We start from the raw sequence: 15,771 nt of genomic DNA, 5'->3' as shown, positions 1-15,771 counted from the left end.
GGGACCTTGAGCTGAGTGTGTGTGTGAGTGTGCAGCAGAGCATTTGAGATTCGAGATTCAAGACAGAGCATTCAAACTTCGTGTGGTCCACAGCCCCACCCCCCCAGGCCCAGAGCTCTTGGGCCCCGGGAGGGGGGAGGGAGTGGTGGTGGTGCAGCGCCTGTCCAGAGGAGATGGCTGCTGTTTTAGAGCCAGTGGGTTTTAGATGGCCTCAGATGTACCCTGACCGCTGAGCTGCGAGATTTTTCCTTTCTCTTTTGTAATTATTGTAAAAGGCTGATGCCATTTTTGAGAAATACACTCAGATTCAGCACTTCCCTGTGTTGTTTCTGTTTGTCATCCAATGAATTTTTTGCCTACCTGACCAGAACTCTACTCATCCCTCAGAACAAAGGATTCCCGCAGCAAACCCAGTCCGTGGCAGTAAACAAAATGAGATGTGAAAGGAAGAGTACAATCTTGGGATTACTGAGCAGGTGCTATCAGATGAACATGTGAACTTTTTTTTTTTTTTTTAAGTGCTGGGATTAAAGGCATGCGCCACCACTGCCCAGCACGTGTGAACTTATTGTTCCTTTGGGGGGGTGGTTGTTTTGTTTGTTTGTTTGTTTTTTCGAGACAGGGTTTCTCTGTGTAGCCCTGGCTGTACTGGAACTCACTCTGTAGACCAGGCTGCTCTCGAACTCAGAAATCCGCCTGCCTCTGCCTCCCAAGTGCTGGGATTAAAGGCGTGTACCACCACTGCCTGGAGGGGGGGGGAGTTGTTTTGTTTTTAGCTGCTAAGTTGGATATGTCTAACAATATTTGAAAACTCTTCCATTTTAGTAGCTTTTCTTCTTTGTATAGTAGGGTTCTCTGCTGGCCACCTTTAACTTTACAATTTGTGGGCCGAATGGGCTCTTCTACCTGCACAATGCTCCCCAGCTTGTAAATTTCTGGGATTAATAATTCTCTTTCTAGAGAATATCTCCCAAGTGTGTTGGAAGTATGGGAAAGTTACAGCACTAAGATCTGTTACAGGGATAGAGATATGCCTTCGAACTTTAAAGATTCCCTAAGTAGACACTATGCTGAAGAGGTGCAGCTATGGATTTCAAGACCATACAGCAAGGAATGGCAGGGAATGGTCTCAGAAGTTGTTTTATTCAGTGACATGTAGCTTAAAACTATCATACTTCAGGGTTATTCAGATGAGGTCTGTTCTTGACCACTGAGGAAGAAGATACCTTTCCCTATTTACATTACATTTACATTTACATTACCTCTGGTCTTTTTGACTTGTTAGTAAGTAATGTATAGCCAATCTACTCTCTGCAACTACCTCCAGGGTTGTCTCTCACTCTGCAGCTGAGACATGTTGAATTTAGGTTCCCTGGTTTGTGGTTGTTTCCTGTTCTCTTGCCCAGAGGGTTGCTCAGTTTTCTTAGGATGGCACGGGACATTGCTCTGCAGTCTTACAGAGTGCCACAATGGTCATCCTTTCCACTGCTGATCCATCCAATAGAAGAATCACTGTCTCATCAAAATCTACAACAGGATTTGAGTTTTGTGTGGGCTGTGGGATTGTTCTGAAGGGACTACCTATCTCTTTTCTTCAATGTGGCCTAGATTACCTCTTGAAGGAGGCTTTTGCTTCTCTTCCTCCTGCTGGAGAGTAATGAGGCTTAAGTTGTATTCAGCTTGGTTTACTTCTTTCCAGTGCATCACCTGTCTCTTTTCTAATTTTTAAGATGTTCTATTGCTAACTCTGACTTTCTGAAGGTGGTCTGCCCTTTGGAATATTTATTGCATTTTATTCTTGCTGAATGGGTTCTCCTGCCTTCTTCACTAGGTCACACAGCTGTTAGTCTACCATTTTCCAGAAGACTGGGCTTACATTTTTTATTCTAAGTAGGTATTAAGTGGTATCTTATGGTTTTGATTTGTTCACTTTTGAAATGGGTTCCTTTTGGCTGTTATTGTCTGAGTTACTTATAAATTCTGGACACTAGATTCTTAGGTTGTTTGTAAATATTTTGGCCCATTTTCTGAGTTTTTATTTTTTGTGTTAAAAATATAGATGTACATTTCTAAATTTTCATGAGGTCTAAAAACTGTCTTTTTGTGGCTTGTCTAGAATGCCATTGCTAAATACCAAAGTCATAAACATCTACTGTTGTTTTAATATTTTAATAGTTACAAGTTCCTACATTTAAATATTTGATACATACATTTTTAGTTAACATTCATACATGATGTGGGGCAGAGGTCCAGCTTCATTATTCTGTATAGATATTTAGTTGTGAAATCATCAGCTGTTGAAAAGACTATATTTCCCCTTTCAAATAGTCTTGGTGTTTTTGTTAAAAATCAGTTCATCATATACATATGCATTCATTTCTGGACTGAATTCTATTCAGTATTAGTGGAAAATACTATTTGAAGTCCAGCCTCTTGGTGCCAGGTGTGCTCATTAGCTACTGAGCTACCATTTCTATTCTCTCTTAATGGGTAGAGGTAAAAAGTGGAAGTATACAGACATACTTATTCTCTTAGTATATATATAACATGTAACTCCCTTTTAAAATGATATCAACTTTTTCTATTTATCATCCCGGGGAATAACTTTTTACTTCCTTTTTTTATATCTGTAAATAATGTTTCAAGTATGAAAAAACTAACTTCAATTTTCCTCAAAACATAATTATTTGCTCAGTCATTTAATTTAGTGTAAGAGATTACCTTCTCCTCTTCATTCTGATTTTGAGGGTACTGACACAGGACAACTTTCACTAGATCTTATTTCTGCTCTGCTGTTGCAAGGCTAAAAACTCATGTCTTCATGAAGTAATCCCAATGAGTGGGAATCTTGATACCCCACCTGCCCATTCCTCCTCACACATACCTATTCTTCATATTGCAACTCTGATTAGATTACAAAAAAAATGTCAAACTGCTGTAACTCAAGGCAAAGTGTAAACGGTAAGAGATGTTAGGGTTGCCTGTCTAGATTCCAGTTTTTGCATATGGATGCTTGCTTTCTTCACTGAGGTAAGAAATTTAAGAGAATATAGATTAGGCCAAAAACATGTTCAGATTTAGATTTATCAAATTCAATGTAGCAATAAGACTACCTAGTAGAAACAAATAATGGGTAGCTCGAAATGTAAGTCTGGAGTTCAGATAATGGTATATAGAGAAATGGATTTGTCTGTAACTGCATAGAGAGGCTTATGAATGAATTTTGCAAGTGACAGCCTCGGAATAGGAAATAATAAGTATATGATAACAAAGACCAAAAGTGGTAGATTTGGAAGAATGATGAAAGTATCAAGCCAGTGTTTATTAATAAAAATAGTAAAGCTAGAGGTTTACTAATGAGTTTTCAAAAACAAATGAGTTTGACTAATGGACATCATCATTGACTAAGGCTTTAAAAATAGTGGAGATAAGGTCAGATGCAGTTTCTATGTATAGAAAATAAGGAATCAGCCAGGCAAGGTGTTGTATGCCTGTAATATTACCACTTAGGAGGTAGAGGCAAGAGAACTGCTAGATTGGGGCCAGCCTGGGCTGTTGAGTGGGGCCTCATCTCAAAAAGGTTTTAAAAAAACAGATGGAGGAGGCTGGCAAGATGGCTCAGGGGGTAAGAGCACTGGCTGCTCCTCCAAAGGTCCTGAGTTCAAATCCCAGCAACCACATGGTGGCTCATATGAATGAAGCAAGCAGAGGTCCTAAAAATTCAATTCCAAACAACCATATGAAGGTACACAATCATCAGTACAGCTACAGTGTACCCAAATAAATAAATAAATAAATAAATAAATAAATCTTAAAAAAAGAGAAAGCCTTGAAGACATTAAAAAAAAAAAAAAACCAGATGGAGAACATATCCATTTAAACAAATACAAGGTTGTTATGTTGGAATACAATATTTTGTGTAAAGGTATAACTAGGAAAATAATCACATTTCATTCATGCCACTGTTCTTTCTGATGATTAATATTTTAAAAATATGAACACTGACCTAAAAGTACTTGATGGTCATCTACTATAATCTCATTTTATTCATGAAAGTGAAGCACAGACTTGTGTTCATAGTTGGCCTATAAGAATATTCAAATCATTTTATCCCCAACCCCAGGTTTTCTTTTTATCACCTACCCTCCCTGCCTTTTCCTGAAGCTTTGTCTCCCACTGTACCCCAACCAGCTGGGAGCTATATAGCTCAGAATGGCTCTAAATTTGAAATTTTCCTACCTCAGCCTCCTGAGCACTGGGATTGTAGGCATGTGACACTACATATGGCTCATACATTACTCTAATCATTTCATAAATTGGAACCTTACTTCCTACTCCTAGATTTCTAAATATATTAATTTGTATGTATATAAATCTATAAAATGTTAGCACAGGAACAGACATATATTAAACACTAAATTTAAGGTACAAAACTGTTTCATCAGCCTAAATTAACTTTTATGTCACACTGCAGTAAGAATACATATGCTATACAATGTCTATTCCCTGACTCTAAAAATCATTAATTTGGTTTTGTCATTAATCCTGACATTTAAACAATGCTCTAGAAATACAACCATACAGTAAGTGATCTTTTAAGACTAGCATTTTTTCATTTACTATAATTGTACAAGGCTCATCATATTAGCATATGTTCCTTCCCACTACATAGTAGTAGTCCATAGTAAGAATGGTTTGTTGAACCACTTACTCACTGCAGAATTATTTGGGTTGTTTCTAATTTGCAGCTATCACAGATAAAGCTGCTAAGAAAAATTTTGTAAAAGTTTTTGTGTGAAGACAGTATGACACTGGGTTATGTTAAGTGTATGTCTAACTTTAAAAAAAAATTCCAGGCCGGCCGGTGATGGTGCATGCCTTTAATCCCAGCACTTGGGAGGCAGAGGCAGGCGGATTTCTGAGTTCGAGGCCAGCCTGGTCTACAGAGTGAGTTCCAGGACAGCCAGAGCTATATAGAGAAACACTGTTTCGAAAACAACAACAACAAAATTCTAAACTCTTCTGCCCAGTAGCTGTATTTTTACATTCCTGTCATTAGTGTATAAGAAATCTAGATGGCATCCTCAATAGTATTTGGTATTTTCAGCATTTTTTCTATAGCAGTCCTGATAAGTATATGTCATACCATGTTGTAGTTTTAAGTTGCATTCCTCAATGACATGAGATTCAATATATACTCACATAATTACTTGCCATCTATATAAACCCCTGTAGTGACAATGTTTATGTCTTTTTTCATTTTCTACTGGTATTTATTTTTGAGTTTTAAGCATATTTTTTCACTGATCAGATATTACATGGTTTCCTTTTAATATTTTTGCAGAATAGAGTTTTTATTTTGTGAAATTGTGCTTGAGTTGAATATTAAGTACTTAACTCCTGAAAATTTTTCTTGAATAATTTTTTCTATTTTCCATAGAACATTTAAATCCATGATACATTTGGAGGTACTTTTAGAATATATTTTGTTGGCTTGTGGCGGTTCAATTTGTTGAAATGACTGTCTTTTCTTCCTTGAATCACATTTGTACTTTTTCAAAATTAGTTAAGCATATTATTATGGGCTTATTTCTGAATTTTCTTTCCTGTTGCATTGATTTTTCTGCAAATATAGTATCTTGATTACTGTAGGTTTATAATAAATCTTGAAGTTATATAATGTAGGCCCTCCAATTTTATCTTTTTCAAAATTGATTTAGTTTAATAAACTGTATGCCAGGTATTTTCATCTGACCTATAAAAAATAAAATAAATAAATAATAATTGTGGTGAGAGAAAATTAAAGAAAATACAACATTTACATTCCATATGCCCTAAGAATATTTGTTTTCAAATGTAAGTATGCCCTTGAATCAACTATGTAAGTCATGTAGAGTTTTAGGTTCTAGCCTCAATTAGCCAAAATCCCAATTATCACTGTGGTTGGGACTATTACTATCTGTTTTCTTTCTTTTCACTCTTTTTCCAGTTCCCACTTTAGTTCTCAGGATGCAACAGGCTCAACTCTTTTTCTGAAGACACATTTAGAATTAGTGGCTACATATGAATGCTATGATCATCACATTTTTTAAAGCATGATTTCTATTACAACCTAAATCCTAATATTGCTAACAAAAATCATGGTTATATTATAATTCAATTCTTAAGATCAGTAAGAATTTGCTTTAGATTCAAATAAGTTAGAACTCACTTGTTTGCTTAAAAGGGCATGCGCACGGAATCACATTTAGATATATCATGATACATGTTTACAGATCAAGAAGGAAGTAATGATACACGATTTTAAGTGAGTATAATTAACAGAGGTGGGTGATGATGAGCTACCTGCATGTTTTTCCATTAATTCTATAGTACTTAGGATTCATTTGCATAGCAGAAACATCAAGCCATTAAATAGAAATACCAAGTGCTATTCTTCCTTTATCATATTATATAGGATGGCTATATCTGAAAATAAAAACAAAGACCTCACATTCTAAGAAGTTTATATTACTGTTACACATCTTTAGCTCCACCATTTGGGAAACAGAGGAAAGTAGATTTCTGTAAGTTCCAAACCAGTTAGGCTATATTATAAGACACTGTCGCAAAAAAAAGTTTATGCTGGGTGTTTTTATATCTTTAATCCCAGCACTACAGAGTCAGAGGCAGGTAGATCTCTATGAGTTTGGGGGCAACTTAGTGGGGCAGTTTAGTGAGGTATACATAGTGAGTTCCAGGATAGCTAGGGATACACATTGATACTCTAGTTCAAATATATATAATATTTTTAAAACAAAGTAAACTTTTCAGACATTTTATTCCCAGATATTCCTTGCTAATGTACCTCCTATGCCCCTTACAAAATACCTTTCATGTTCCGCTTAAGCCATCCTGCATGTTTTCTTTTTAAAGCAGTTACAAGTAGGGGAATTCTATAAGCTCAGGGGAAATTTTAAGAAAACGTCTTCTGTTTTTATATACATCAAACTATTTGTTGGGATATAAAAAGTGCTGCTATATTATTTGTCTATATAGGAGTTGTGTATAGTTTGGGACCAGATTCAGCACACAAACTGAAAAAAAATTACCACATTTTTTTGTTGTTCTGCTTTATTCTAGGGAAGACAGCTCTTCCATAAGCTTTTCCTTTTCTTGTTGCAACTCTTGCAAATGCTGCTGGTTTTGCTCCAATCTGTCCTCCAACCACTGCAGTAGAGGCCCACTGACTGCTGACATCTGACTGCACAAATTCTTGGTAAATACTTCAATAAAAAAGAAAAAAAACAGATGAGATAACTGGAAAAGATAACTGGGATGTTCCTACTATACTACTAACAGAGTGCCTCAGTTGTGAGTACAGATAAAAGGGCTGGGGTAGGGTGGGGAACAAGTATCTAAAGTACAATAAGTAGTACTAGTAAATGATTTTTAGTAGTCAACTGGAGATGGGGGTTGGGGAGAGGAGAGCTGAGCAAAGCAGACACATATTCTGAAGCCTTAAATCCATAAGCCAAATAGAAATCTAAGTAAAAACATAAAATTAATTTTAAGAAAGGAGAAACATGGCTAGCTCTTCATTTCTTCAAGTTAAAGGGCTAAAAAAGTACTCTCCAGTAGGACTCTACTGTCTCCTCAAATGGAAACAAAATTAAGTCTATGCAAATAAAGCGTGTCTCTTTTGTTCAGCACTATAGCCTTGTTGTGCCTAGAAGGCTATCTAGTAGAGAATAGGTACTTAAATGTTTTTTTGTTTGTTTGTTTGTTTTGTTTTGATTTGGATGAACAAAAGAATGGATATTTAGTATCTAATATAGCTTTTACTAATTTGAAATTTTTGAATAAATATGAATTCTTTCATATACATGGGCCTGTTTCTAGGCATTGTCCAGGTCTACTGATCTGTTTGTCTACTTTTGAACTATTAGTATATTTTTAAATAATTGTGATTTTAGATAATGGTTATATACCATATATTACCAATTTTAACTCATTGTCATGTTTTATCCAGATAGAAATGATGGACTATACCAAGTCATGACTCCCTTCTTTTCTTCCCAAGGCAGCTGCCTACCAATCGTATCAGAAATCTTTCCATTGGGTGTTCTGGTACATATGTTTAAACCCAGCAATCATGAAGCAGAAACAGGCAGATCTCTATAAATTTGAGAACATCCTGGTATACACAGTAAGTTCCAGGATAGCAAAGGCTACATAGAGGGATTCTGCCTCAAAATTAATCAATTAATTACTAAGAAAGAAAGTGTTCCACTCTTCCTGATCTTTCCTACCTTATCCATCTTTTGTTGTTGTTGTTATTGTTTATTTTAGTGTTAACTTTTTTTTAAAGTCAGGGTAACACCCAGATTTTATCCTGGAATTCTCTATATTGACTAGGCTGCCCTCAAACTTATGGCAGTCCTCCTGCTTCTGCCTCTCAAGTATTTACACTACAGACATGCAATACTACACCAAGTTTAGTCAATAAATAGGGAAATCCAGGTTAGCTGAATAGTAGGTATAGCTGAAAATGTCTGTATGTTGAGGAAAGTAACTTGGTATGTATACTATAGCTGAGTTTTTTCCCCTTAGACTTGCCCAGGAATTCCTTCTCTACTTATTCACATGGAAAACTTACTGCCTGATGTATCCTGCCTCTTTCAATTCTTACTAGAATAGGTTGGAGGTTGAAATCAGTTCTTAAAGGCACATTACTAAAATTTCTGGAAGTTATTAAGCTATAGAAATCTATGGAAACTAGGATTCCTTAAGAGGTAGTGTGCAAGCATATAATAAGATACCACTGAGCTAGTCTATAAAAAAGCTTTTCTAGTTCCTCCTCACCCAATAGCAGATCAGGTTCCCCTCTTCCCCATCTACTTTCTCTTTTTCTGTCTTACCTTAAAGCCACATTTATAGTCTTTAAGGGTCTATAGGTTTCCATGGAAATGTAGAGCAAGATTAGTTACAGTTCTTAGAAAGGAAACTCCAAGATAAACTACAATTGTTTCTATAAAAGAGAATACGGCAAAGGTCACTTCATAAACTCCAGAAAAGAAAAAAAATCTTACCTGAGCCATTATGGATCTTGGTCACTGAGTCCAGATGTGTAAGGCTAAAGGGATAAGGTACTTTAGGTTAGCAATGAAGCAAAAACAAAGGTGTATAACAAAATCATAACCTACATCAGACATTTGGATTAGATGAACATAATGATTTGAGTTCCCACCTTGTTCATTTTAAATTTATTTGGGGGATATAGTTTTATTCAAAAATTCAAAAGATGATTCAAAGACATGACTATGAAATTACTATTTCTCACTGAAGGTCTTGATACACTATGAATTTAATAGACAAGGCCCAGTACTTGACAATGGGAGTACTAGAATATGATTTATTTTATTTTCACAACGAGAAAAAGGAAGTGTTTTCTCTTGAAGGATTCAAAATATCAGAGGCAAGATAGAAATGTTAGAGAGATCATTATAATATAATGTGAAAAACATGATTTGAGGCTGCTGTGAAGCTCTCTCCTAGTCAGGTTATGTGACATCCCCCAGCCTCAAGCGGGCTGGACCAGACTCTGTCCTTGCCATAAGCAGCTATCCCACTTAGGGTGGAGTTTCCTGAGATAAAGAAAGCCCTTTTGTCCTGCCACTTCTCTGCCTTTTCAGAAGTTTCTGCTAGGAGCCATGCTCTACTGGGCTGCTTCACCTGCCTTCCAGACTGAACAACAAGATATTATTTAGCCCACAAGATCCTGGCTTACTGAAGGATGGGTTCCCTGCCTATATATTCTCAGACTCTGAAATACACACTGGACCTTGATCAGAACCTTTTAACTTGGTCTGGTTATTTCTCTCGCAGTCCAATTTCTGCATTTTCCCCAGAACCCTGCCTCTCTTTCAGGAAACTGGTTTGTGTAGCTGCTGGCAGCTATAAGTGGCACCCATCATGGGGCTTGAACACCAGAGTCTCAACAGAGGGCAGCACTGTCTTGGGCAGAGCTCCGCAGAAAATGGAAGAAAATGTTATACCATCCCACATGGTAAACAACTTATAGTATTGACACTAGTGCTAGTCTTAATTTTATCTTTTGGAAGTGTTGCTGTAGGTGCAGGAGGATACTGGCAGATGAAGCAGCTCAGCAGAGCGTGGCTCCTAGCAGGAACTTCAGAAAAGGCAGAGAAGCAGCAGGATAAAAGGGCTTTCTTTATCTCAGGAAACTCCACCCTAAGTAGGCTAGCTGCTTGTGGCAAGGACAAAGTCTGGTCCCTGCTTGAGGCTGGGGGAGATCACAAGGTTAGAAAGAAGACTCAGAAACTGATGAGCTGTTAAAAATAAAGGGTCTTCACTGAATTGACAAGATAGTGAGAGCTATTACCTGTGAATCCTTCTATATGCATCCTGTTCTTCCTGACACAGGATCTTTGGCAATTCTACTGCAGATTCAAGGCATACTTTCCCAATAGTGATATGAGGTACAATATGGATTGGGATTTCAATTCGCTCATACCTGCAAGACAGTTTAGCTCATATTTTATCCTTTAATTATAATAAGTTCTTTATACTTTAACTGAGATGTTATAATATAAAGTACTTCAAAGATTAATTATTACTACAATTTATTAAGTGACTCAATTTATAAGTGGACAGAGTTCAAATTAGGCTTTTCTTGAGAGCAAATTAGAAGTCTATTTGTACACTCAATATTCTCTAGTCCCTTAGAGAATTTGAATCCATTCCTGCAAATTTAAGAGAAACCTTTGGGAACTCAATGTCAGTATGGCCAACTATACAGATGAAAGAAACAATTAACTAATACATTAGTCAGTAAGTTGCAATGAAGCTGAATAATCTGATTCCAATGAAGATTCTTCAGTGACTCCATCAGATTCATTTTGTAGATGGAATTATTCACAAAAGTTACTAGCACCTCTCAGTTTTTATTCTCTTCTGTGGATAAAACTAGGTAAGATATTACACATACTTCCATTTCATGCTAGAGTGAAAGACACAGACAGGTTTGTTCTAAGTCCAATCAAGCCACCTGTATGTATTTCTCACTCATAATATGCTTAAACTCTACATAACAGTATGGGAGTGGAGGATCCAGGCTGGGGGCCTTATACATTGTGAAAGTCACAGGTACATAGTAGTGGTAATGCTGAATAAGATCTAGTTCTCTGCTTTTTAATCTTACCCATCTTACCCATCAAAGTGTCTTTAGGTCCCATATTATGACATAGATGAAACATACATGACAGGGAATTACAACTATCCTTTACATCTCCATATTCACATAATCAGGGAACAGTTCATGAAACAAAATACAATAGTGGCCTTTGCAGAAGATTTTTAGGAGTAAAACACAGTGATTACTATTAATGATGGGTCCAGAAACACAGAAGTCAATCTTCTCTTCTTAGTTAACAAGGCTTCCAACTAAATTTTCTGGCTTCGTAAGCAGAAATGGTCCAAACAGTATACCAGATTTGAACATATATTTCTGTACATTCATAGAAGAAACTGCTGAGTTTCTGTCAGCTGAACCAAACACCAATCCTAGAAACAAGGTAAAATCCATAGCTATATAAAGCCTATGATAGAGATTCTGCCTCTGATAATGAACTAGTTGTTACAGCAGTCTTCCTATTGAAAACAATTAAAATTCACTGAAAGCAAAAACTGTCTGACAGAAATTACTGGAGAACTACAGGGCCAACAAATAAAGAGGGAAAATTTCCAAGATGAACTTTATAGTTATAGCCAGCTCTCCCAGAAAGGTATGTTTCTAAATGAGGAAACTTATAGAAGTTTACAAAAGTACTGATGGGTCCAGGATGACAAAAATTGTAACCAAGGACATGCAAGAGTAGAGAAACCTTGTAAACTGTTCTCAGGAATATAATGGTAAACATACTAGGAACAAAATTTGAACTACACTATATAGGGACAAGTAGCTTAACTTTAAATTATCCCAATTCCTAACTGAATACAAAGTAATCTGGTAGTTCTACTAGAGAGAATATAGAAAGCCACCAAAACCCTTTCACCCTAACAAAAATATACCAGATAATAAAATATAAAGAAAAAATACCTATTAACTATTAATACAAAAGCAATTTCAAATAAATTATGTTCTGGAAAGAAACAATGAGTTGATGAAGAGTTGAGCCCAGTGACCACTCTTCTCATTTGAGGCAGAGAAAAGTAGATGATAAGGCTTCACATATGGCCTTAATGAACAGGGTTTGTAATTGTATGGGTGTATGTAAATAGATTGCAACACATAGAAGAAGCCTTAAATAAAGAATTAATTTAACTTCACCATCAAATTTAACCCACGAGCTTTATGAGATTTGAGATGAAAAGCAGAGAGATCATCAACATTTCAGGTTTCTTAAATCAAAACTTCATGCTATACATGGGAAATGTGATAACCACTGGACAGGTATCACCTTGTGCTGATGTCCTAGTGAGAGAGAAGAGAGAGAGAGAGAGAGAGAGAGAGAGAGAGAGAGAGAGAGAGAGAGACAGACAGAGACAGAGAGAGAGACAGAGACAGACAGAGACAGAGAGACAGAGAGAGAGACAGACAGACAGAGAGAGAGGCTCCAAACAGTAGAACTCCAGTTAAGTTCTTGATATGTGACACATGACTTTGACACGTATACCATTCCACAGCACACCTCCACACATCATACACATGTACATGGAAAAATGCACAGATGTACACACATATAATAAATATTTTTTTTAAAGCTGGGCATGGTGATACACGCCTTTAATCCTTGCACTCAGGAGGCAAACACAGGTGGATCTCTGAGTTCAAGGGCAGCTTCATCTACAGAGCAAGTTCCAGGACAGCCAAGACTGTGAGACCCCATATTGAAAAACCAAACGAAACCAAACCAACCAACCAACCAAATAAGTATATTCTAAAAACTACTTTGGTACAGATGCAGGTAAAGAGTTGCAGAAAATTATCTATTTAAGACCCTTTCTGAAAACAAAACAAAAATCTAAGCACATTAAAATATAGACTAGGGCTGGAGAGATGCTTCAGAGGATAAAGGTGCTTGCCATAAAACTCTGAGAATTTAATTTAACCCATAGAAAGTACAGTATAACAAGAGAACTGACTTCCAAAACTTGTACTCTGATCTGCATGTATGCAGCACACCATACACAAATACATAGTTATAGCAATAAACAAAAAATAAGCCAACAATGCAATTTTATACTCAAAGAGAAAAAATGAACTAAACCCAAATTAAGAAGAAATAAATAAATAAGTAGATAAAATATAACAAATATAAAATCAAAAGAAGGAAACAAAAAGTTTTCTTTTTAAAAGATCAACAAATTGAAAAAAAACCTTTACAAGATAAACTAAGGGGGAAAGGAAGGATGAGTCAAATAACTAAAGTTGGAAAGGATAATTAAAGTCAATGGCAATGATAAAGCTGGGGAGATGGTTCCAAAGTTAAGAGCACTGCCTACTCTTGTAGAGGATATTCTTAGTTAGGGTTTCTATTGATGCAATGAAACACCCTGACCAAAAGCAAGTTGGGGAGGAAAGGGTTTATTTGGCTTATACTTTCATTTCACCGTTCATCATCGAAGAAAGTCAGAACAGGAACTCACACAAAGCAGGAACCTAGAGGCAGGAGTTGATGAAGAGGCCATGGAGGGGTGCTGATTACTGGGCTTGCTCCCCATGGCTCGCTCAGCCTTTCTTATAGAACCAGGAGTGGTACCACCCACAATTGGCTGCACCCTCTCCCATCAGTCACTAATTATGAGAACACTGTACAGCCATTCTGACAGCTCAATCTTATGGAGGCATTTTCTCAATTGAAGTTCTCTTCTCTCAGATGACTTTAGCTTGTTTCAAGTTGACATAAAACTATCCAGCACAAGGACCTTGGTTCAGTTCCCAGTACCCCCATGGTACACAGGCAAATATGTAGGCACAATACACATAAAAGTAAATGTTTTAAAATGGCAATGAAATAAAAAGGATTATAAGAGGATATTATAAAAAATTGTATACCAATAAATTAGACAACTATAACATAATATTCTATAACCAAAAAGTTCATTGTTCTTTCAAAACATTTTATTACTATTTTATTTGATACATATGTGTTTTGCCTGCATAAATATCTGTGCACCACGTGTGCATAGCTTATGTGAAGGCCAGAAAGTGATGGATCTTCAGAACTGGAATTATATACAGTTGTGAACTGCCATGTGGGTGCTAGGAGTCAAACCAGGGTCTTTTGAATGAGCAGCAAGTACTTTTATCTACTGGCCTATCTGTCCAGCCCCTACAGTTTTGGTTTTCTTAAACATTGAGGAAAATATTTCATGAGGAAAAGTAGTCATCTGCTTAATTAATTCACTGAGGTATCAATTTTTGGATATTCAAATGTAGAAGACACATTTGAACTTTAAATATCCTCACTTGGTTCCCAGAATTGGTGTCTTTCTGGAATTCAAAACACACTGAATTTTCCATCAAGCCATGTAATGAGAATGGTCTGTGGTCAACAGACATCCACCTATGAGACCAGGACTCTATACAAAACCTCTACCAAGATTCCAAAGAAAAGGAACTAGTGAAATCGAAATGAACCAAATAAACTTTAAAAAATATAACATTTTAAAAATAATCAGTACCAGGTGTGGTGGCTCATGTTTGTAATCCTAAGTATGTGAGAAGCTGAGACAGGAGGTTCTCAAGTTCAAATTCATCTTGGGAAACTTAGCAAAACCCTGGCCCAAAATAAAATTTTATAAGAGAAATGGAGACATGGCTCAGTTGATAATATTGCATGCTTAATGTATATGAAGTCCTGGATTTGATTTTCAGCGCTGTATAAACTAGGAGTGGTAGCACATGCCTGTAACCCAGCACATTAGGAGGTTTAGGCAGAAAGATGAAAGAATGAATTATCTGTTAATCCTGTATAAGATGATATTCCATCCTCACACCTCTGCAATATAAAGACATCTTTCCAAGATCCCTTAACTCTACTGAGCTCGGTGCAGAAGTCAGTCAGGTTGGGAGTGAAACACTTGATATTTTAGATGGCTACTCTGTCACTTCCAAAAAGAACACTGAGAGCAGAGCTAATATTTGATTCAGTTAGTGCCATTATCATTTATCTAACAAATACTTATAGAAATCATTTTTGGTCTGAAATATAACATGGGTTTTAAGTACCTGTTTTCCAGGACTGGCTTCTACATATTCAATAATACTAAATATTCCAGGCCAACATACCTGTCTTAGTCAGGGTTTGTATTTCTGCACAAACATCATGACCAAGAAGCAAGTTGGGGAGGAAAGGGTTTCTTCAGCTTACTTCCACATTGCTGTTTATCACCAAAGGAAGTCAGGACTGGAACCGAAGCAGGTCAGGAACCAGGAGCTGATGCAGAGGCCGTGGAGGGATGTTCCTTACTGGCTTGATTCCCCTGGCTTGCTCAGCCTGCTCTCTTATAGAACCCAAGATTTCCAGCGCAGGGATGGCACCACCCACAAGGGGCCCTACCCCCTTGATCACTAATTGAGAAAATGCCCCACAGCTGAATCTCATGGAAGCACTTCCCCAACTGAAGCTCCCTTCTCTGTGATTATTCCAGCCTGTGTCAAGTTGGCACACAAAACCAGCCAGTACAATACCTTTAGCACATAGTATTATAGAAGATTCCTTTTAAAGTTACCTCTCTCTTTCCCCCCCTCCCTCTCTGTCTCTC

The 15,771-nt window shown here is 36.8% G+C and overlaps 1 protein-coding gene across 2 annotated transcripts in view; it reads right to left on the bottom strand.

Moving 5' to 3' along the window:
• Window positions 1-2,153: 2,153 nt before the first annotated feature.
• Window positions 2,154-15,771, bottom strand: part of Brcc3 (BRCA1/BRCA2-containing complex subunit 3) — a 40,170-nt gene continuing 26,552 nt past the window's right edge. Inside the window, exons 8-11 of one of the 2 annotated variants that reach the window (XM_031364736.1) lie at window positions 10,385-10,516; window positions 9,072-9,115; window positions 7,092-7,265; window positions 2,154-5,755 (exon numbers count right to left, since the gene is read on the bottom strand). In XM_031364736.1, the coding sequence (XP_031220596.1) occupies window positions 7,114-7,265; window positions 9,072-9,115; window positions 10,385-10,516 (328 nt within the window). In that variant the 3' untranslated portion in view covers window positions 2,154-5,755; window positions 7,092-7,113. Of the gene's footprint in view, window positions 7,266-9,071; window positions 9,116-10,384; window positions 10,517-15,771 lie in introns of both variants that reach the window. The other variant, XM_031364734.1, reaches the window with a different exon arrangement.

Source organism: Mastomys coucha, chromosome X, assembly GCF_008632895.1.
Source record: "Mastomys coucha isolate ucsf_1 chromosome X, UCSF_Mcou_1, whole genome shotgun sequence".
Taxonomy (NCBI): Eukaryota; Metazoa; Chordata; class Mammalia; order Rodentia; family Muridae; genus Mastomys; species Mastomys coucha.
This window is presented reverse-complemented; position numbering and strand designations above follow the sequence as displayed.